General features: G+C 39.7%; 7 protein-coding genes across 12 annotated transcripts in view; 4 read left to right on the forward strand and 3 right to left on the reverse strand.

Moving 5' to 3' along the window:
* The window catches only part of LOC117573304 (uncharacterized), a 35,501-nt gene extending 34,262 nt beyond the window's left edge, over nt 1-1,239 (forward strand). The window contains exons 3-6 of the mRNA XM_034256409.2: nt 60-370; nt 447-627; nt 690-948; nt 1,011-1,239. Coding sequence (XP_034112300.1) covers nt 60-370; nt 447-627; nt 690-948; nt 1,011-1,194 — 935 coding nt within the window. The 3' untranslated portion in view covers nt 1,195-1,239. The remainder of the gene's footprint in view (nt 1-59; nt 371-446; nt 628-689; nt 949-1,010) is intronic.
* A 2,115-nt stretch (nt 1,240-3,354) lies between these two features.
* Nucleotides 3,355-5,287, reverse strand: LOC117575864 (protein C12orf4 homolog). Its single transcript, XM_034260285.2, has 3 exons — nt 4,973-5,287; nt 3,602-4,907; nt 3,355-3,537 (listed from the first exon to the last, which is right to left on the reverse strand). The coding sequence occupies exons 1-3, from the start codon at nt 5,145-5,147 to the stop codon at nt 3,417-3,419; spliced, it is 1,602 nt and encodes a 533-aa protein (XP_034116176.1). The 5' UTR covers nt 5,148-5,287; the 3' UTR covers nt 3,355-3,416.
* A 386-nt stretch (nt 5,288-5,673) lies between these two features.
* LOC117573641 (heterogeneous nuclear ribonucleoprotein A1) lies at nt 5,674-11,461 on the reverse strand. 4 transcript variants are annotated; one of them, XM_034256953.2, is made up of 5 exons: nt 11,296-11,461; nt 10,598-11,075; nt 8,700-9,191; nt 8,316-8,410; nt 7,538-7,840 (listed from the first exon to the last, which is right to left on the reverse strand). In XM_034256953.2, the coding sequence occupies exons 1-4, from the start codon at nt 11,344-11,346 to the stop codon at nt 8,334-8,336; spliced, it is 1,098 nt and encodes a 365-aa protein (XP_034112844.1). In that variant the 5' UTR covers nt 11,347-11,461; the 3' UTR covers nt 7,538-7,840; nt 8,316-8,333. The 4 variants fall into 4 exon arrangements, with proteins under 4 accessions (XP_034112846.1, XP_051864208.1, XP_034112844.1 ...); XM_034256955.2 differs by lacking the exons at nt 7,538-7,840; nt 8,316-8,410 and adding an exon at nt 5,674-5,952; XM_052008248.1 differs by lacking the exons at nt 7,538-7,840; nt 8,316-8,410 and adding an exon at nt 6,004-6,722.
* Nucleotides 11,462-11,606: 145 nt separating this feature from the next.
* LOC117573642 (zinc finger protein 330 homolog) lies at nt 11,607-12,725 on the forward strand. Its single transcript, XM_034256957.2, has one exon. It carries the CDS (start codon nt 11,652-11,654, stop codon nt 12,594-12,596), a length of 945 nt encoding a protein of 314 aa, XP_034112848.1. The 5' UTR covers nt 11,607-11,651; the 3' UTR covers nt 12,597-12,725.
* Nucleotides 12,726-13,077: 352 nt separating this feature from the next.
* Nucleotides 13,078-13,727, forward strand: LOC117574887 (DNA-directed RNA polymerase I subunit RPA12). Its single transcript, XM_034258919.2, has 3 exons — nt 13,078-13,236; nt 13,303-13,525; nt 13,593-13,727. Exons 1-3 carry the CDS (start codon nt 13,119-13,121, stop codon nt 13,615-13,617), a joined length of 366 nt encoding a protein of 121 aa, XP_034114810.1. The 5' UTR covers nt 13,078-13,118; the 3' UTR covers nt 13,618-13,727.
* Nucleotides 13,671-14,738, reverse strand: LOC117574428 (cyclin-dependent kinase 20). Its single transcript, XM_034258266.2, has 4 exons — nt 14,538-14,738; nt 13,940-14,475; nt 13,762-13,885; nt 13,671-13,697 (listed from the first exon to the last, which is right to left on the reverse strand). Exons 1-4 carry the CDS (start codon nt 14,736-14,738, stop codon nt 13,671-13,673), a joined length of 888 nt encoding a protein of 295 aa, XP_034114157.2.
* Nucleotides 14,739-15,087: 349 nt separating this feature from the next.
* Nucleotides 15,088-22,209, forward strand: LOC117575281 (gamma-aminobutyric acid type B receptor subunit 2). 3 transcript variants are annotated; one of them, XM_034259423.2, is made up of 13 exons: nt 15,088-15,205; nt 15,685-15,949; nt 16,021-16,502; nt 16,572-16,752; nt 16,811-17,029; nt 17,259-17,554; nt 17,616-17,979; nt 18,039-18,149; nt 18,547-18,783; nt 19,251-19,587; nt 19,656-19,758; nt 20,815-21,278; nt 21,333-22,209. In XM_034259423.2, exons 2-13 carry the CDS (start codon nt 15,701-15,703, stop codon nt 21,953-21,955), a joined length of 3,666 nt encoding a protein of 1,221 aa, XP_034115314.1. In that variant the 5' UTR covers nt 15,088-15,205; nt 15,685-15,700; the 3' UTR covers nt 21,956-22,209. The 3 variants fall into 3 exon arrangements, with proteins under 3 accessions (XP_034115314.1, XP_034115315.1, XP_034115316.1); XM_034259424.2 differs by having other exon boundaries at nt 18,547-18,771; nt 19,653-19,758; XM_034259425.2 differs by having other exon boundaries at nt 18,547-18,771.
* The last annotated feature ends 154 nt before the right edge of the window (nt 22,210-22,363 follow it).

Below are 22,363 nucleotides of genomic sequence, written 5' to 3' on the forward strand. Positions count from 1 at the left end.
AGACGACGCAGCCTTTTGCTTTGTTACTAAATTATCCTACTCCCTACTTTCCCTTTTAGATGAAGCTAGCAATAATCCCAACAATGATGCGAAATTCCATGCCAGCATGCTGCGTTCTCCCGACCAGCCGCCTGCATTGCCCCTGCACCAAAATCTTGCCCCATATCCGGCGCACGCTTCTGCTTCCTCGGTGTGCTCGGCAGCCACAACGGCCACGGTGCACAATGGCAGCAATCTGCAGGTGCTGAACGCCTCCAGTTCCACGCACAGCTCAAACAACTTCTATCAGAACACCATGCAATCGGATACGAGCAGCTTGCACAAGCGCAAGAGCGTCATCTCTAGTCAATCCACGGGCAGCAGCAACGATGTAAGTTCCTTAACAAATTATATTCATAACCAATGATGATGGTTTACTTATATTAAATACTTCTTTATTTACACAGCAAGCGCCGCTCACTTTCACGCAGCAGCTGCAGCGTCAGAGCAAGCTGAGCTCTCGCAACAATCTGATGGTCAACTCGAAGCATGCCTCGGGCTCTGGCACTGCGTCGGGATCACACAAGGCCAGCAGCAATGGTCAACGTCACTCGCAGGTGCTGCCCGATCTCAGCGAGCATCAGCTAGGTAAGTTAGCTATACTCTAAAGTCATAAACATTTTAACTAAATTCCTTTTCTCCTCCTGCAGCAAGTAATATGACAAATGAGGCGGATCTGTACGACATGGAGTGCATGTCACCGTTATATGCCACACCGCCGCATTCGCCTAGCAGCGAGTTGAGCTCGCCTGGCCAGTTGCCAGCACTAAATGCCTTTGTGGATGACGACAGAGCTGGTCCTAGCAACGGCGGTTCAAAGTCCGCCTTGCCCGATAATCATTTTGCGCGTGACACGCACATGCGCATCATTTTGGGCAACCTTAAAGAGAATCAGCCCAGTTCGTCTAGGTAAGAAGTTGATAATTCTTACAACCTTTCGAAATGTTTAACACTTAATATACTATTTGCAGCAAGAGCAAGCGCAGTGGCGTCTCTAGCAACCCGGCAATGAGGCTTATTCGTAGTCGCTTTGATTCAGCAGCTCAGCTGATCAGGCGCACCAACAACATGCTCTCATCCAGCAGCAATCAGGGCTCATCCAGCATTGGCGTCAAATCAGGCACCTTCCAGTGGCGCAAGGAGAGTCAGATGTAAACAAAGACACAACCATAGACACCCATTTACACACACTCAAACACACGACACACTTGCATACTCAATTATAGTAGTAGCTTGTATTTTTGACCTTATTATTGAGTTCTTATATACTTTATGGGAAAAAGTATTTGTTTTTTGTGATAGTTTCAATTTTAGTATACACACTTTTTTATTATGTATTCTTAATTTCAAATAACTAAAATACATCTAGACCTATTGCAAAAAAGAAAAGAAACAAAACACAACTTGTAGTTTAAGGCACGCGCAAAAAGTATTAACGATTATTATATAAAGATATTTCATTACATTTTTGGCATGCAAAATCAATCGTAGTCAAGTCATTAAACAAAAGTAGCATCGAAATTTCAAATGATACTAGAAAACTTTAAAGAAAAACCAACAAAAATCAAAGACGAATAACGAATACACAATACACTTAGTACACAAGTTTGTTTTTAATTTATTAATGGCATATGTTAAGCTTAACAATGAAATTCTAATATGTAACGAGTACTTTAATTAGGCAGTTTTTAGTAGGAGAGAAATCAATAAGCGCCATACTAAGCAACACATTAAGCATTATACTTACTCTACAAAATGGCTGAATAATATTATTTATTTAATACGATTATCTAGCATGTTAGTTTCAACATAGACAACTAAACTAAATGAGTACGTAAAGCGATTCTAATGCGGATTATGTCAATTTTTCAAAAATGCAGCTTCGTAATTTACCACAAAGTTCTCATTGCCTTGTGTTGCATCATCTTAATCATCATCACTTAATGCGACCCGTTCCTGTTCCTAAACTATGTCATTCTAATTTGCCAACAATCCCCTTTTATTAATACTGACACTCTCATAACGCAAGTCTCAGATGGAATATTTTCTGAAACTCTACTCTCACTGCAAAGCAGCAAAACACACACAGAACACATTGAAACATTAAACAAAAAACATTAACATTAACACAGGCATAGACAACCATACAACGTACTTGGCTAAATCCAAAAAAAATTTACAACTTTAACAGCGAAATGTTGATTCAAAATGAAACATTAAAACGTAATTAATTGTTAAAAATATACATAAATATATATATGAATATATTTATTTCACAAAAGAAAAAGAAAATCGCATATTTACAAGTTAACAAACAAATCAGAGTTATTCAAAGATACATATTAAACATTATAGATAACCGATAACAACAAAAACAATACACTTAATTACACGAATTGCATGAGAAAGCAACGGGGTCGAATGAAACCAAAGATAAACATTTAAATTTGGAAGTAATATACATACAATACAGATCTATACACAAGATTACCTATAAATTATATACATAAATGTATTTATACAAAGTAGTGTTGTAGTTTGCATAAGCGATTGCATTGAAGTTTAATTAATAACTATGGATTATTATTGACGAAATTGGATACAGGAACATTTACAGAAATTCTGAGTGTGTTTAATTTACATTTTGCGCAACAACAAAACGACAAAACGAACGCATATACATACAAAAAAAAAACATAAATATAACTATGAATCTGAATCTGAATAAAGTGTATATTCATAAATAAACTGCAAGTCTTTCTTTTCTTTGTATGTGTAAGGTCGGTCTCGAAAAATCTCGACGAGTTTCTTGGGAAACTGTCACTTGAATCAAGTAAAATACCAGGCGAACATAAAGAAGAGCAAGTGGATTCACCGTAAAACCGAGAGCGAAACAGCTGAGAACACTGTGATCCTCTCTGAGTGCTCTGAGCGCTATAAAAAAAGTGTTGCCTATCACCTAGGCGCAAAATTTTTAAGTGACTTTCTGTACTTCTGCTTGCTGCTGATTTATGTTCGCCTGGTATTTCAGCTGCTGGTTGGGTACTTTTTGGCCGTTCACAGCGACTTCCAGCGACCAACAACAACAACATCAGTAATCATAGCACCTATTAGAACATGTAAGTAGAACATGAAGTTCGACGGATTATATGGGCGTGGCAACGGGCGTTATATTCAAATTCAATACTTACCTTAATTACCACTTCCGATCGATATTAATTGATTTAAAGTGACCAAATAAAACAGCTATAATTTAAATTGTATATTTAATTGAATATTGATATTTGCAAAAACAAAACGAACAAATACAAATATTTACATACAAAAACATAAATATAACTATGAATATTTATATAATTTCTAGTCGGGGAATGCTCTTATTTATTATTATCTACGAGTATCTTTGGATTCGCAACTCGGAATACATTGGGCACCATACCAGCCAGCGTTGTGAACAGCTCCTCGGATATATCATGTGGCAGCAGCAATTGCAAAGTGCTGTAATTGAAAAAAGAGAATTTTAGAAGGGATCAACCTTTAAGATTTATAGGCTGTAGCTTACCTTAACTCTGCACCTCCCCAGGAGGCAGATTCTATCATAAAACCCTTGGCGCACTTGAAGACAAGCTCAGCTCGTCGAATGCACCATTGAACTGTCATATCCTCGCTCATCTCGTGTCTCAATAGTGCCGGAATAGTTAAAGTTGTAATATCGTGACGACTGGCAGTCTTTAATATATTTCGTAGTCCCAAAATCACTGGATGCCGTGAATTAATTTCACTGGGACTGTTGATGGGCTCATCGGATATCAAATGAAATATGACATGAGACTGCGAGAGATTCGAGTGCTTGGTGATGAAGAAATCGCCAGTTTTCAATTTGGGCACCGACTGTTTAGCTGGCGAAGAATTGGCGCTGCCTTCGCCACTGTTGCCGCTGCCATTGCTGCGCGTGCTGCTTGTGTCGCTTGAGTTCAAGGCACGTATCTGCTTCTCAATCTTCTCCAGCTGCACATCCATCTGATCGAAATGAAACTCTGTCGATCTGTTAGCGTTCTTGATAATGCTTTTGTTGGCCTGAGCCTGTATCGAGGGCGTCAACACCACGACACCGCACAGCGAGCTCGAATAGAGTCCTAGTGCCATGTTCAAGCCATTCAAGCTCTCCTCCGCATGCAGTGGACTGCACAGATCCGTCACATTGGCACTGAGTATGCGTATGTTGTGCATGTGCTTCAGCTGCGAACCCAAATGTATGGTGAAGCTCTCCTCCATCGATGGCTGCTGTGACACAAACATGGAGGAGCGATTGCCCAATGGCGTCGACACCGGCGACACTTGGAACATCTGACTTACTTGACTAGTGATCCAATTGCGATATTCATTCTTTTGATGACCCATCATAGCCTCCAGCTCAGATTCGTAACGTTTGCGTACAAAATTCTGTGTGGTATATTGCTGTGCCAACAGATTGTTGATGTCCTCCGAAGTTGTTGTAATGTCCAGTTGATTGATCTGGCTGTCCATTTCCTGCTGCTGCGAATTGTTCAACGATTCCACTTCATTATCCATCAGTTCGGTCATGTCGGCAATAACTTTAGCATAGCCACGTTCCCTTTTCAGTATGTCCTCTAGGGATGTGGAGTGCACCAGACGATGGAAACTCTGGGCAAAGATATCCTCATCACTGGGGCCAACACGATCGGCAAACTGCAGCAACTCTTCCTTATACAAACGCTCGGTGTTGCGCACTATCGCTTCCAAGTCGAGCTCTTCGTTAGCTGCCTGATTAATTAATTTCTCCGCATAATCATCGAGAAACTTTTGATGTTCAATGTCTATAAACGCTTGCAGCTTCTTCTCCAAATCTATTTGAGGGGCGTAAATTGTTCATAGTGATACAACTCTTTTCTTGCTAACTGCTAGAACTTACTGACGTCTTCGTCTAAATACCGCATCATTGGATCCATTTGGGCCAAGAGCTGAGTAACCAACTCCTCCAGGCTTTCATCCTCAAAGGGGAATTTGACATCCAGTTTAGCTTCACAATCTTTGCCGGCATGATCCTTATAAGCATACACAAAATTTACAGTGCGAGTGGTCTCCATTGTGGCCAATCAACCACCCACAATGTTTTTAGAACGATATTATTTTACTTTTAACAACACAATTATAAAAACAATATTTATATTCGTTTAATTAGCGAAAAAGTTCACATGAACCTGCAATCCACATCTATTGTTTACTAGTTCCGTGATTCAGCAAAGCGAAGAACTGACTCAATTTAACATGAGTGAGCAACTCTGTTAAGCCCGAGTTAACATAGCACTCAGCTGTTCATACAGCCAGGGATGGAACAACATCGGTTAGCCGTTAGAAATTGCTTTTTCGAAAGTTTAAAAAACAAAAACATTGATCAATTGCATGCTCACTTTTTTCATCAATTTTCTTCCAAAATTACCAGGACAATCATGGCAAATTATAGAAATTAACCTGAAATATTTTGGCAAGAGCGCACAGACTGCTCGCCACCTCAAAAAAGATGTTACAAAAATTCAAAACACGGTAAATATTTCATTGAATCAGTTGTTTATTTTAATACGCATTCAAAAATAAATCAAATAAAAATATTAAAGAAATAAATCATTGCATTTTTGAGCTGTCATCATTAACGAAGCGAGTAACCACCTGAAAATTGCAACACTTGGCTGTTTTTGTTATCCAGCTGCGAGACTTACCCATAATATATTGATAACTCAAAAGGGGTCCAATTCTGCAGGGAAGACAAGTGATCAGCGGCGCTGACCCAATTGCAAGAGTGGAGAGGAGAGTGTGTAGCACATTGTCCGTTTTGTGGCTGAGTGTAGCTTGGCGACCGTCTTTTCAGCGCTTTGCATTACTTTGTTCAGCCAACTTGGAACAAAAATGACATACATTCGAAATGATAGACATTAGTAAACGGTGTGTGCATTCCGAAATGATTAACCATTTTTTTTTTTTTGTTTTTGGTTAAATGAAAATTGAAATGAAAAATAAAATCAAAATGATGAATAAAGGTGCCCGCCCATAACAACCGCTACCGCATTATATGGAACACACAATTGAATTGGCTTTCTGATTCTACTCGCTTACTTGCCTTTCCAACAACTTACATATTTTTTAATCATAATCATGCTGGCGTCTGCACTGTGCTCATTTTGCTTGCTCTCCTGCGTCTTTTTGTTGCCTGTACTAAACAAATACAAGGACTTAAGCTAAAGAAAAGTACTAGAAATAAAATACAAGACTACGCTTGAGCTAAACAACGTTTTTTGTTTTGGATTGGTTTTTAGTTTCTTTTTTTTTTGCTTTTTCTTTTTGTCAATTTTACATAAATTCATTTGCTGTTATGTATTTTTAATCTTTCTTTGCTACATCATCATTTAAATGTAAATTTCGTTAACATATTTAAAAATCCTTAATTGCGCTGAACCTCATAATACAACTCTGCTTGTACAAAACTGCTATAAGGTAATGGATTGGTTATTACAATTAAGTTTTGTTCATTTTGGTTATAACTAAACACACATTGGGGGAGATATTTAAGTTCAATGTTGTCGTCATTTTGTCTCTTACAAAAAATGAGCGTCAGAAGCTCCTCTCATCCTTTTCTTATTTATTTATCCTCGGTTAGCATGGACCTGCTATGATATATTATAAATATATATATATATATATGTATGTATATTTAATGCTAAGGCAGCAACGCGGCTCTTGAGAAATGAACGCGCGCTCTCTGCTCTACTCGTCGTTTAAAAAATGTAAGAGAACTTAAGCCTAGTGAAAAAGTAGTAATACATTTTTGATAAATAGATTTGTGTAAATTTTTGCACTGATTATCAGAAATTATGAACGGCAAACAATGTTTGTTGCTGCCATCATGAAGTTTTTCTTTCTTTTTGTATATATAAATATTACTAATATTACGGTTTACTAAAGAAATTGGTTTGTTAAGCAATTGTGGCTGAAAGGATACAGAAAATGTAACTTGATTTGATGATATTTCTTCTTTGTATGATTGCTTGTTTCTTTTCATAGTTTTTTCTTTTAGCTTTATCTTAATTAGCTCAACGACTTGACAATCAATCTTCTATTTTACAATGTTGCTTTTACTTATTTTGTGGGTTTACTATATAAAATGTTTTGTTGAATATAAGTGTTGTAGTAGTAGATATATAAATATTATAATGCTATTGAATATTGAATTGTTTTCGACGTTCGACGCACGAATCGGGACGTGGCGTCGTGTGTGTTGTAGGTAGGTAGTATTATGTATTTAATCATAAGTATAATTATCGTAACTGTGCAAATTACTCTCAATCTCAATCGAATGAATCCTGGCCAGCTGCTGCTGTGTACGTGTACTGCTGATTGATGCGTATGTGTGAGGTTCGCTCTTTCGCTGCTGCTGCTGTGCTTTTACTTCTCGTTTTTCTCTGTTTTCTGTTTAAATCTTTGCTGCTGCTGCTGCTGTGACACACACTCACACATACACACTGCTCTGCTCTCTGTACTTGTACTGACTCTTTTTCGACTGAACCAATTCTCCTTACGACTCTGCACTGCACCTGTTCCTGATATTTTTATCTTCTGTCATGATTTTGGTATTGTGGTAGGTAGTTGATTCTCGGAAAACTTCTTTTTTTTGTTTGTTTTTTTTAGGTAGAATATGAGTTGTTGCTCATATCATTGAATTGCGTATGGTTATGGTTTACTTGACTTTGACTTTTGGGCACATACTGAGCCACTGCTAATTTACCACCTATAAAAATGTCGATAAATGAGAAACGTTATTTAAATCATTTGTTGTAATGCATTCCAAGAAACAGTACTTAAATTGGTTTTTCACTAAATACTTTTTATACAACAAAAGATAAACTATAAATACAGATATATAACTTAAAAGCAATTATTAGTTTCGAAAAAAAGGTTCCAAACAACAGAAAAATTGCATTATTCAAAATTTGTAATTTGAATATGTTTAAGGTTCTAAAAAGATGCTGTTAGAAGCTACCAGGAAATACCGATAAGATAATACGAGTTCCATATATATATAAATATAGATATAATATTTTGCAATTATATTATATTAAAACGCAAGAAGCCTACTCAAAATGTTTTTATAAAAGAAAAAAAACCAAACAATATGGAAAGGTTGGTTGCTTGGTCACTGATTAAAAATTGGTAAACTTTTGATTTTTGTTAGGGTCCTTAACTAGTTTTATAGCTATGCTCACCTCGTTCGGGGGGCCTTTTCAATATCTGCGATTGTTGCCGCCACCGTTATTGAAGCCCTGATTGTTTCCACCATAATTGCCTTGGTTTCCACCTCCTTAAAAAAAAAAAAGAGAACCCACAAGAACTTTTAGAAAACAGCACCTCAAAGCTAATCCCACGCTCTTAACTAGTCAAACAAATAGTAACGAGACTGCGCGTTACATCATATATGGATCGATTTTAAATACGTTGTTCTAAACATGATTAATCTCACAGTATTTTGGCCATAATGCCAACTTCTAACACTCCAATAGTTAGATGTCAGGGTACTGTGAATTTCTCTAACAAACTTTGGATGGGAAAATACATAATTGATTTTGTTTTGGTAGGTGTTTGTTGCTTACCTGCTTTGTTGCCAAAGTTGCCGCCACCTTGGTAGGGCTGCATGCGATTATTGCCAAAGTTGCCGCCACGTTGTGGACCCCCGCTGTAACCCTGCTGATAGTTGCCAAAGTCATTGCCACCATTATTGCCCCAGTTGCCGTTGCCACCGCCGCCGCCACTGCCAAAGTTACCGCCACCATTGTTGCCCCAATTGTTGTCCCACGGTCCGTTATTGCCGCCCCAGCAGTTGTTGCCGCCACCTCCGTAGCCGCCGCCAAAGTTGCTATTACCCCAATTGTCATTACCGCCGCGATTTCCCCAGTTTCCGCCGTTCTGGTTGCCAAAGTTTCCACCCCCACCCATATTACCTCCCATGTTGCCACCCCGATTGCCGCCACCACCGCGACCTCCCTGACCACGTCCACCACCGCCGCCGCCTCCCATTTCATTCTGCTTAGGCAATGCTTTCTTTACGTCCACCATTTTTCCATTAAGCTGATGCTGTTTTTGCACTGTAACAACAAAAAACAAAGAAAAATAATTAAAGAATTGCAAAAATTTGAAAAATATAAATATCCAAAAATGTATATAAAGTGTGCCAAATACTTTTTGATCATTGATGCAAACAACGCAACAATAACTAAAATATAATACTGGCTGGTGATTAATTTTACAGTCATGAAACGCCGCACAGACACATCAAACATTGCTATGCGGAGCTGGGACTGTGAAATGGGAACTATAGTTATTAATGCTTTTGTAACGAGGCTGCGTGTTACACTGAATAAGGATTGATTTATACATTCGCATAACATAGCGTAAGCCGACGCTTTAATTAATCTCACAGCATTCAAAAGGAAACCCGATTCAGGTGTTGATCAAGCCTGTCAGATTGTCAGTACTGTGTTAAATTTCCAATGATACAAAAATATCTAAAGTAATGATGACTATAGATGTATGAAGTGTGCCAAATACTTTTTGATCATCGATGTATATTACACATAAATAACTAAAATATAATACTGGCCGGTGATTAATTTTACAGTCATGAAACGCCGCACAGACACATCAAACATTGCTATGCGGAGCTGGGACTGTGGAATGAGATTACTATAATTTATGACCGGTTTCTCGTCCTTGACAAAAAAAAAACATCTCTAAGTTGGCTCGATAACTATCGGAAAGTCTACGTAGATATGTATCGGCTTGATAAGATGAGACAAGTCAGCTGTTGTCTGATTAAGAAGAAGAAAAGGCATGTGTTTTGTACAGTCTGCATGTACGCCAAGCTAAAAATATGCTACAAAATAACGATCTTTGTTTCTTAACTTAGTCGTCTTTAACGTCGACTTGATAGCGGTGTATTAAAAAAACACTATAGTTTGTGACATATTACATAAGCCAAGGTCACTTTTATAATATAACCTACACATATTATTTATAGGAGTGTTAAGTTTCAATTATTGTGAAAGCCGAATTGTTTTAATTTAAAAACAAAATTTTTATTCGATCAGTAACTATCGAGAAAACCGCCCCTAATGATTTCAATATAATGCGTTTGTAGCGAGGCTGCGTGTTACACTGAATAGGATGAATATGAACATTCGCATAACATAGCGTAAGCCGACGCTTTAATTGATCTCACAGCATTCGAAAGGAAACCCGATGCAGGTGTTGGACAAGCCTGTCAGATTGTCAGTACTGTGTGTTTAGTAAAATGACCAAATGTGGCGCATACGTTTTCATCAGTTAGGCAAACACCACAAAGTGGCAACCTAGTCAACAAAGATATAATATGAGCAGCATTCATCTTACAGTCATGAAACGCCGCACAGACACATCAAACATTGCTATGCGGAGCTGGGACTGTCTACCCCATTACAAATGTTAAATTTTAATTTCAGATTGATGTACTTACACACAACTTTGTCTACGGGATCGTAGTCATCAAATTCGACAAAGGCGAATCCACGCTTTTTGCCAGTTTCCTTGTCCATGACAATGTTAATATCAACAATACTGCCAAAGTGCTGGAAATATTCACGCAGACTTTCCTCATCATGATCGTCCTTCAGTGCGCCAACAAACAGTTTCTTGACCGTTGCGCCCGCATTTGGAGAGTCAATATCTTGGCGTGGCACCGCGCGCTTGGGTTCTACAACGCGGCCATCGATCTTGTGAGGACGCGCTTTTTGTGCTTCGTCTACCATGCTCGAATGCGAGTAGGTGATAAAACCGAAGCCGCGAGAGCGCTTTGTGCGCGGGTCCTTCATGACGACTACATCGACAATTTGGCCCCATTTCTCAAAATGCGCTTTTAAATTGTCGTCAGTGGTGCGATAATCCAGACCACCAATGAACAATTTACGCATGTGCTCAGGCTCGGTGATAGAATCCTATGTGCAAAAGCAAGAAATTGTCGAAATAATTAACTTTTATATCGATTTTCATTTTTCACAAATTTTCTAACCTAACCTCTACCCCGCTGACGCACATGCAGAAATTACAAAATGGCGGTCAGCAAGGCACGCGTGTACACACACACCGACACACTTGAGGGGTGCTCCCGTGAAAACAGCACTAAAAATGTTTTTGCAATTATAGCATTTTACTTACATCATCGTGCTGGCCATTGGAGTTTCCGTTTTGATCGTTGTGGCCACCCATTTTATATTATTTATTTGTATATATTATTTCTTTTTGTAAAATATTTTAGTTTGTACTCAAACTTTTAGCACAATGCTCTTCACAAATGATACACTTGCTGGCGTTGAAAAGTTAAAAGTGAAAAGTAATGCTATGATGTGTGACCAAGGGAAACGTTTAGGGTTTTTTCTGTTTCGCAGATAGTATGCTGTTCATATAGAGTGTGACCATTAAAGGTCTTGTCCAAGGCTGGTCACATTTTTAATGGATTTTCGATTTTCGTTGATATCGATAACAATTACAACACACAAAAAAGAAATTCCAGGATGCCGAAAAAGAAAACCGGTCAGCGCAAGAAGGCGGAAAAACAAAAGTTACGCCTGAAGGAGATAAGGACCCGAGAGGCGCCATTGGCCGATCTACCTTGCAATGCGCCGATGGACTGTGACAAGTGCGAAAAGAAGCAAAAGTCGCGTGCATTCTGCTACTTTTGCCAGAGTGTTCAGCGACTGCCGATTTGTGCGCAATGTGGCAAGATCAAATGCATGCTGAAGACGGGCGACTGTGTGATCAAGCATCCCGGCGTCTATACCACTGGATTTCCTGGCATGGTCGGAGCCATCTGTGACTTTTGCGAGGCTTGGGTGTGTCACGGTCGTAAGTGCTTGACGACACATGCTTGCACCTGCCCCTTGCAGAATGCTGTCTGCTTGGAGTGTGAGCGCGGTGTTTGGGAGCATGGTGGACGCATCTTTAAATGCTCCTTTTGCAATGGCTTCCTCTGCGAAGATGATCAGTTCGAGCACCAGGCTTCGTGTCAAGTATTGGAGTCGGAGAACTACAAGTGTCAGTCGTGCAACCGTTTGGGACAATATTCGTGCTTGCGTTGCAAGACTTGCTATTGTGAGGATCATGTGCGTCGCAAGGGCTTCAAGTATGACAAGAACAAGGCCATACCGTGCCCCAAGTGTAATTACGAAACGTCCGTAACGAAGGACCTCAGCATGTCGACGCGTTCCCATAAATTTGGACGCCAGCAACAAGGCGGTGCTAGCGATGATGAGGAGGGATATGGCGGATACTATAGTGGATATGGAGCTAGCAGCAGTGGCGCTGGTTATTCGTACGACGATGATGAGAGCTATGGCGATGAGGACGATGACGATGAGAGCGATGATGATGATGACGACGAGGATGAGGAGGAAGAATCGAGCGAGAGTGAAGGTGAAGAAGAAACTGCCAAAGCAGCTGAGAAAAAAGAAGCAAAATAGTCCTTGGAATGCATTTACTAAGTAGTTAAATCTAATTGAGGCTTAGTTAAATAATGCAGGGCCAATTGTGTGTACTTTAGTGGGCATAACACTTTAAATGAATCAATGTAATACAATATTGTTCTCAAATCACAAATTGTATTTTAAAATAGGGTTGGGAATATTCCTTAGTATGCTACTTCAAGGAATCTGGGTAAAAAACCATTATGTTTGATAACATGAAGGTATTCAAGACTATTCAAACTACGCGGCTTTTTACACGCGTCTTAAAATATACTAATATACCATATGCAGAATAGCCAATTAAATGGGTTTCGGTACTTTTGAATGTATATTTATTTATTTAAAAGATATTCTAAAGAAAAGGGATGAATTCATTTAAAATAAATATTTATTTATTGAACAGTAATTATAATATTTATATATCGATATATAAAATAATTTTAAAATATTCGATACAATGCTAGTGCTATCGATATTTCTATACCGCTACACGTGCAGCAAAAGTTGTTTTGATTCGGAATGGATGTTTTCAATAATCGTCCCGGTTTCTGTCCGACTTGTGGCTCAATTCTGCCGCCTTTACAAGTTAAAGGCAATGTGTTCTGCCACAACTGCAAACAGGAGTTTCAGCCAGATGGTAAGCCATAGTTAATAACTGCTAATTACATATATAAACATACATATTTCAAACATTGTCTTGCAGTTTACAGTGGGGAGAAATCCGAATACACCATACATTTTAATACCTACGATCCTAGTAAGTTGACGAAGAAAGGAAAACGTGAGGACGAAGAAGAGGAAGCTGATGGTCCAATTGTGGAACGCAAATGTCCCAAGTGCGGCAATGATAAGATGTCTTATGCCACATTACAGTTGCGCTCGGCAGATGAAGGACAAACTGTGTTCTTCACTTGCCTCAAATGCAAGTAAGTATACGCAATGTTATCAATTAAAAGTATGATAAACTATATTGATATTTTGTTTATTTTACAGATTCAAGGAGTCGGAGAATTCCTAAATGCATTCTAGCTATTAGTTAACTACATGTGTAAATAATACATAGTCTTACAATTAATTGAAATAACTATGACCGACGGCCTGCAAATAAAATATATAAAAGTAAACAGATTTATTTGTGTTTATGAAAGAAATTGGATCTTACCTCAGTGGCCTTAAGTCTATTCTTGGGATTATAGACGACTAGATTTGAGACTAGATCGATTTCAACAGCATGCGTGCAACTGGGAAACAAATTATCCCAATGTATACCAACCGAATTCGGGAATCTACAAAATTAAACTAGATTAATGATAGCTTTAAGACTTAAACATTCAGCTTACCTTATTTTACTATAGTCCGGCAAGGATGTTAGCTCTGGCCATTCATTTAAACGAGGACTTCCCAGCGTGCGTATTATAATGGCCAATTGCTCGATATCCGTGGTCCCTGCAAAGAGCGGCACACCTCGGAGCATTTCCGCCACGACATTCCCACATGCCCACAGATCGACGGCAGGTCCGTATTTCTGACTGCCCCAAAGGATTTCGGGTGCACGATACCAACGCGTGGAAACCTGTGGAGAGTACAAACGTGCCTCCTCTTCAGGAAAATGCAGACGGGCTAAGCCAAAGTCAGCAATTTTGAGGATATCCTTTTCACTTATAAGCAAATTGGCAGGCTTAATATCTCTGTGCATAATGCCAGCCTCATGCAGATAAGCCATTCCCTTAAACATCATCAGCGAATACTTGCGCACCTGCTGTCGACTCAGCGGATTCAATTCGTTCTTGAGACGGCCATACAAAGTGTCCGGCATGTATTCCAGCACCAGCGAGAGACCCGTAAGATCGGGATATATTTCTATGATGTTTAAGATCTGTAATAAAGAAGCGATGATTGATAAATGGAATATATGGAATTATAATATGAAAGACTTACATATTCCGAGTTGCAGAGTTGCAAAGTCTTAATCTCACGCAGCGTATTCAATGAAATGTTGCCAAATTTGTTCTTTAAGGCCACCTTTTTGATGGCCACCTCGACATTGCGCTGCAAATCGATGGCCTTGAACACACAACCGTGGACTCCTTCGCCAATTTTATCCAGCATTTTATATCGACTCGGCGCGTAATCCTCCATGTTGTATGTTAGTAACACTAATAATTTGATAATTGGGTGCAGTCCCAGTTGATTATTATTTTTTCCATTCGCCATGTAGTCCATGGCAACGGTCACAACACGCAACGCAACGTAGCGAACGAAGGAAGCAAAACAAAATGTCCTTAACCTCCACCACCTGTGGATTTGTTTTTCTGTTTTGTTTACGCTTCTTTTGTTGTTTGTCCAAGTAACAACGTGCTGTTGTTGTTGACAATGCGAAAGCGCGTAACAAAGAGCAAGCTGTCAAAATGCCGAAGCATGCGCAGCTTGCGTGTCCTTTTTTAAGTGTCGACTGCCAACTGTCAAATTGTCAGGATACACAATTTTTCGGACCTTCGCAACTTAGAGAACAACGTCGCAGCAGCTCCACAAAAAAATCTAAATAAAATCCAGCAAATATGTGTTTATACAGCAAATAAATTGTGCCAGGGAGTTAAATATTGCTGGTAGGTTGTTCATACGCATATTAAGTATACGACATTAAGTATACCACAAGAGTTACAACACTTGCAAAGTGTTGGGTGTGTGTGAGAGCAGAAAAATCAAAAAGTTATCTACTAATAGAGATTTAATATTAAAATATAATACAATTAGTAATAAACACAAATTAATTGTGAATTTAAAGTGCATTACAAAATGTGAAGCAATGTCGTTTGCTGCATTTATATTCATCATCTACAATATTTCCATATATATATTCTATATATAAGTATGCTTGTGTGTGTCTACATGGAATTTTTTAGTGACATGCAGCAGAGAGACACGCATGCCTAGCACCTTGAACCAATTTTAAATTGATGTTATTACTGTGCCTGACTTTGAAAAAAGAAATTGCGCGCTGAAGGCTAGCATGCATAATAAATATATATGTATATGTGGTTATATTATAGCTCGCTATATTGTGATTATCCTTATCGATTTACAGTTCGCGCACATCGAGCATGTCCCACCCACAATTGCTGCTTCGTCTGCTGCTCTGCCTTGGCCTCAGCTGCGTGCTGATTGAGGCGCGCACTGCCAAACGCTCGGATGTCTATATAGCGGGCTTCTTTCCCTATGGCGATGGCGTGGAGAATTCCTATACAGGGCGCGGCGTTATGCCGAGTGTTAAGCTGGCGCTAGGACATGTCAACGAGCATCCGCAGATCCTGACAAATTATCGTTTGCACATGTGGTGGAATGATACGCAAGTAAGCTGAAGTCTCTTTATCTCTCTTTTAAGCAATAGTCATTATAGTTTTATTCTTTTGCTAACACTTAGTGCAACGCCGCTGTCGGTGTCAAATCCTTCTTCGACATGATGCACTCGGGTCCCAATAAAGTGATGCTCTTTGGCGCTGCCTGCACTCACGTCACCGATCCCATTGCCAAGGCCAGCAAGCATTGGCATCTGACGCAGCTCAGCTATGCGGACACACATCCCATGTTCACCAAGGATGCGTTTCCCAACTTCTTTCGCGTGGTGCCCTCGGAGAATGCCTTCAATGCGCCACGTCTTGCGCTGCTCAGGGAGTTCAACTGGACTCGGGTGGGAACTGTGTATCAGAATGAACCGCGCTATTCGCTGCCACACAATCATATGGTGGCCGATCTGGACTCCATGGAACTGGAGGTGGTGGAGACTCAGAGTTTTGTCAATGATGTGGCGGAGAGTCTTAAAAAGCTGCGTGAGAAGGATGTGCGCATTATTCTAGGCAACTTCAATGAGCATTTCGCACGCAAAGTATTCTGCGAAGCTTACAAGTGAGTGACAAACAATAGCTTTAAAGGTTTTCTCTTTAATTGAAAATCCCTTTTATCTTTTTATTACAGATTGGAGATGTATGGCCGCGCCTTTCAGTGGCTAATCATGGCCACCTATTCGACGGATTGGTGGAATGTCACGCTGGACAGCGAGTGTACAGTAGAGGAGATTGCCATTGCCTTGGAAGGTGCCATCTTGGTGGATCTTTTACCACTTTCCACTAGCGGCGACATCACAGTTGCTGGCATTGTAAGCGACTCATTTTTTTATTTAATTTATCATCTAATTCTTTCATATTCCCCTGCAGACTGCCGATGAGTATCTGGTGGAGTACGATAGGCTACGCGGTCTTGAGTATTCGCGCTTCCATGGTTATACCTATGATGGTATCTGGGCAGCTGCTTTGGCCATTCAATATGTGGCTGAGAAACGTGAAGATTTGCTCACGCATTTCGATTATCGTGTCAAGGATTGGGAAAACATCTTCCTCGAAGCGCTGCGCAACACTTCCTTCGAAGGAGTCACGGTAATTAATTGTTGTGAATCTAGAATTTAGATTCAAAAAGAATCCCTGGCAATATTTTGAATTTAAAATACTTCCTTAACTTTTATTCGGATTTCTACTTTTTATTGTAAATTAATTTGTATTCAATTGAGTGTTTTTCTTTCAACTTAAATTGTATTTGATTCTTTAGTTGCATTGAATTTGTTTTAAAATTATAATTAATTAATATATAACAATTTTTACTTTCAAGGGTCCCGTACGCTTCTATAACAACGAACGCAAAGCCAATATATTGATTACCCAGTTTCAACTGGGACAAATGGAAAAGATTGGAGAATATCATTCACAGCAGGCGCATTTGGACATGACGTTGGGCAAACCGGTGCGTTGGGTGGGCAAAACACCGCCCAAGGATCGAACTTTGATCTACATCGAACACAGCCAGGTGAATCCCACCATCTACATTGTGTCAGCCAGCGCCTCAGTCATTGGCGTAATCATTGCCACCGTTTTTCTGGCCTTCAACATTAAGTATCGCAATCAACGGTGAGAAATGAGGCTTTGCTTTCATCTGTGGACTTCTGCTAATTTTCTATTTTTTCTGCAGTTATATAAAAATGTCTAGTCCGCATTTGAATAATCTCATCATTATTGGCTGCATGTTAACCTATCTGAGCATCATATTCCTGGGTCTGGACACCACATTAAGTAGTGTTGCCGCCTTTCCCTTCATTTGCACTGCACGCGCTTGGATTTTGATGGCTGGCTTCAGTTTGGCCTTTGGCGCCATGTTCTCGAAGACATGGCGTGTGCACTCGATCTTCACCGATCTGAAACTCAACAAGAAGGTGATCAAGGACTATCAGCTATTCATGGTTGTGGGAGTGCTGTTGGCCATAGATATAGCTATTATTACTACCTGGCAGATCGCTGATCCTTTCTATCGTGAGACAAAGCAACTAGAGCCAAAGGTAGCACGATCTTCATTTAAAAATATGTATGCTTAATTAATTGTTTATTATTCTTACAGCACCATGAGAACATTGATGATGTGCTTGTGATACCCGAGAATGAATACTGCCAATCAGAGCACATGACGATATTTGTTAGCATTATCTACGCCTACAAGGGCTTGTTGTTGGTAAGTAGGATGAAACTTAAAGATTTTCAGAAATTAGAAATTGGATTTGAAGTATATAAAAATTGGACCCAAAAGAATGTCAGTTGATTTAAAAGAAGTATCTTGAAAAGATATCAAATTATTATTTTCAATTTGTATTTTTAACGATTTCTATATTTTAACGAAACGAATATTTGAATGAATAGTTGAATTTGAATTTTTAGACTTCTTTCTTCCTTTTCTTTTTTATTTTTAACTTTTAATAAAAATTTAAAGGCTTCTTTTTTGGCCTTGCTTTCAAAAATTGAACAGTACCCTTTGTATACTTTGTTGTTAGATTGAAACCAAAAGCAATGAACACAGAATAAGTGTGTTCTTCAATAAAAAATATTGAATGATCTTTTTCTTGTTCTTGCAGGTTTTCGGCGCCTTCTTGGCCTGGGAAACGCGACATGTCTCCATACCAGCCCTGAATGATTCCAAGCATATTGGTTTCTCAGTTTACAATGTGTTCATCACGTGCATCGCCGGCGCCGCCATATCGCTGGTGCTATCGGATCGCAAGGATTTAGTTTTTGTCTTACTCTCGTTTTTTATCATTTTTTGTACGACAGCCACTTTGTGTTTGGTGTTCGTACCGAAAGTAAGACTGGTAGTAAGGAAGTTTTGTAGTTTTTGTAGCTGTTACTATACATCTAGTGTACATATTATGTATATATACATCTATTTATATATAGAGACTTGCTATATATAATATATTCGTGCATACTTCATACACACATATGTACATTTTTGTAATATGAATGTTGTTCATAGCGAATGTTTGTTTGATCGTCTCTCGATCAGTCTTTCATTTTGCGAAACTTACTCAATTCAAATTGGAGAACTTTTGAATGTGCTACATATAACACTACATACGAACTATATCTAAACTATACTCTACTACATGCTATTTGAATACTATATTCTATCTATCCAACTATATAACATATACTGCTATATGTATATAGTATATAGTACTGTAGTTTGTCCTATATCAACTCCTAGAGTTGTTTCAACCTAGCTGTGAAACTTATTGCATTTTCTTTTTCACTAATCTTATGCATTTCCATAACCTTTCAGCTTGTGGAGCTCAAGCGTAATCCGCAAGGTGTTGTGGACAAACGAGTGCGTGCCACATTGCGTCCCATGTCCAAGAACAGGCGCGACTCCTCCGTCTGTGAACTGGAGCAGCGTCTGCGCGATGTGAAGAACACGAACTGTCGCTTCCGCAAAGCTCTGATGGAGAAGGAGAACGAATTGCAGGCGCTGATACGTAAGTTGGGACCCGAGGCACGCAAGTGGATCGATGGTGTCACCTGCTCGGGTGGTGGAACCACCGATCTGGAGCCAATACTGAGCGAGGATATAGCGAGGTTATCGGCGCCGCCAGTGCGTCGTGAGATGCCAAGCACTACAGGTGAGTCGTCTTGGATTTTGACATCCAACAGTTTCATGCATTGCTTGCAATCTATTTGCACTTAGAAGTTACCGAGCTGACCTCCGTGGATAGCATCACGTCCACGCATGTGGAAATGGACAACTCCTTTGTCTCCGTGCAGTGCACAACGCTGGCGCCATCGTTGCCCCCGTAAGTAGACCGAAAGTAGACTATGGATATAAATAGTATCTTCTAGATATACAGAAAATATCTTAAACAAAGAATGTTGTTTCATCCTCAAGGCCTGATGGCTATGCTATTCTTAAATTTCTCGCATATCCTTAGGCTCAATTTATATAATTTTTCTATAGTTTATATTTATTATGTGCTGCTGACATAATTATTTGTTCTGTTTATTATTTCGGATTTTGTTTAAGTTGCCCAGTTAGGTACATATTTATTTGCAGAGCAAGGATATGCAGACTATCTAACAGATACATATGTATGTAGAGTATCGCACAGATACATACATATATCGAGCATCTTATTGATCTGCAAGAATCTTAAGGATATGCATATCTTATAGATGTACGAGGGTGGGCAGATAAAAGATCGGCCTAACAAAGAAAAATTTTTTTTAAAAATTCGTAAATATTTTATTCGATTAGTGTTTTCTATCAGCTGATTACTGTGAAAGTTTCATGCGGTTTTATCAACACTGGTAATTTTGGAGGGACTTTTAGCGCATTCACTTTTGAATTGTCGTCAACATGAATAGAATCGAATATCGTGCTGTCATAAGATTTCTGTTTTTACAAGAGAAATCCAACGACGATATTAAAAAGGAGTTGGACAAAGTTTATAAGGATTCAGCTCCATCGTTGTCAACAATAAAATATTGGACTGCTGAATTCAGACGCGGGCGGACAAGCATTTTAGACGATGATCGCTCGGGACGTCCCAGAGAGGTGACAACACCAGAAATTGTGGAAATTAAAAAAAAAACGTATTTTCTTTGTAAGGCCGACTTTTTGTCCGCCTACCCTCGTACAGAGTACCTTAAAGATTTGCCGCATTATTTCAAAATACGCAAAGTATATACAGAGTAATACAGAGTATCTTATAGATGTCTACTATAAAGTTTCTCATAAGAACAACAGTAAAAATACACAAAATTGTATAGAAATTCCTCTAGATTAAATGCTAAATTGATGCTCGGCTGTTTTCACAATCAATATCCCACTCTATCTGGTTTTCTTTCCACAGTAAAAAGAAGAAGCAATCAATTGTGGAGCATCATGCGCCTGCCATGATGCAGCCCATACAGCAGCAGTTGCAGCAACATCTGCAACAGCAGCAGCAAATGCAACAGCAACAACAACAGCAGCAGCAACAACAGCAGCAGCAACACCAACAACAACAGCAGCAACAGCAACATCAACACCATCGGCATTTAGAGAAACGCAATTCGGTCTCGGCGCAAACAGACGCCAACATTGGCAGCATCACAAGCAGCGCTGGCAAACGGACTTCGAATGATTGTGCCGCGATGAGGGAGCGTCGGCAATCGAATGCATCCCGGCACTATGAGAGCGGCAGTCAGACACCAACAGCGAAGCCCAAGTACAGCAGCACACATCGAAACTCCTCCACAAACATTTCCACCTCGCAATCGGAGCTGAGCAACGTTTGTCCGCACAGCAAGCCCGGCACGCCAGGTGTCATTAAAAGTGAGTTCAATCACGAGTTGCTAGCTTACTTTATACTAATGAATGTTTCCTTAGCTCCCACTGCCTCGGATCATCGACGCACAAGCATGGGATCGGCGCTCAAGTCCAACTTTGTGGTGTCGCAGAGCGATCTCTGGGATACGCACACACTGTCGCATGCCAAGCAGCATTCACGCCAATCGCAACGGACGTATGCGAGTCCACAACGCTGCTCAGAGCATCATGGTCATGTGATGGCCTACGAGCAGAGCACAACGTCACCCATACAGCGTTCGGTGTCCGAGAAGAATCGCAACAAGCATCGACCCAAGCCACAGAAGGGCACCATTTGCCAGAGCGAAACGGACAGCGAACGGGAACGGGAGCCAACTCCAACCAGTGTCCAGCCGTGTTCACAGCCACGTAAATTCAATCGCAATTCCAACATTCAGCATGCGGCACATCATCACAGCTCACCGAATGTGGCGCCCGACAAGCAGCGTAAGCATCGCAATAAAACGGAGCATTCGATCTATGGCGCCAGCTCGGAGACGGAACTGATTGAAGGAGAGACGGCAATTTTGCCCATATTCCGTAAACTGCTGACGGAGAAGAGTCCCAACTATCGTGGTCGCAGTGCGGTTGGCCAGAGTTGTCCGAATATATCCATCAAATGCGATATCGTTGAATACTTGTAAGGCGCAAAGCATGAAACACACACACGAATAATACATAATATTGCAGGCAATCCGAAGGCATTCGAATCGAGTCGATCCGATCCGATTCGAATGCTGTTTTTAGCCATTTAGGTCAATTTGTAGCATAATCTCCACACAGAATGCATAAGTGCATTGTCTACTACTAAATGTGAAGCGGATTACACGAGTTCGTAAGATGCTAGCACACCAAATATTTGAGATACCTAGTTGAGAAATAAAACAGAATTATAATAAGTAAATTTGCAAATGTGTTTTACTTACTTAAATTGGGGAAAATTTCATATCAATAATTATGATTTTCTTTAACGATAATTACAATTTTAGATTAGGTAATACAAATATTAAAAAAAATTAAATAATAAACGATCAGCATTGAGTTGTCATAAA

This window comes from Drosophila albomicans, chromosome 2R (assembly GCF_009650485.2).
Source record: "Drosophila albomicans strain 15112-1751.03 chromosome 2R, ASM965048v2, whole genome shotgun sequence".
Lineage (NCBI taxonomy): Eukaryota > Metazoa > Arthropoda > Insecta > Diptera > Drosophilidae > Drosophila > Drosophila albomicans.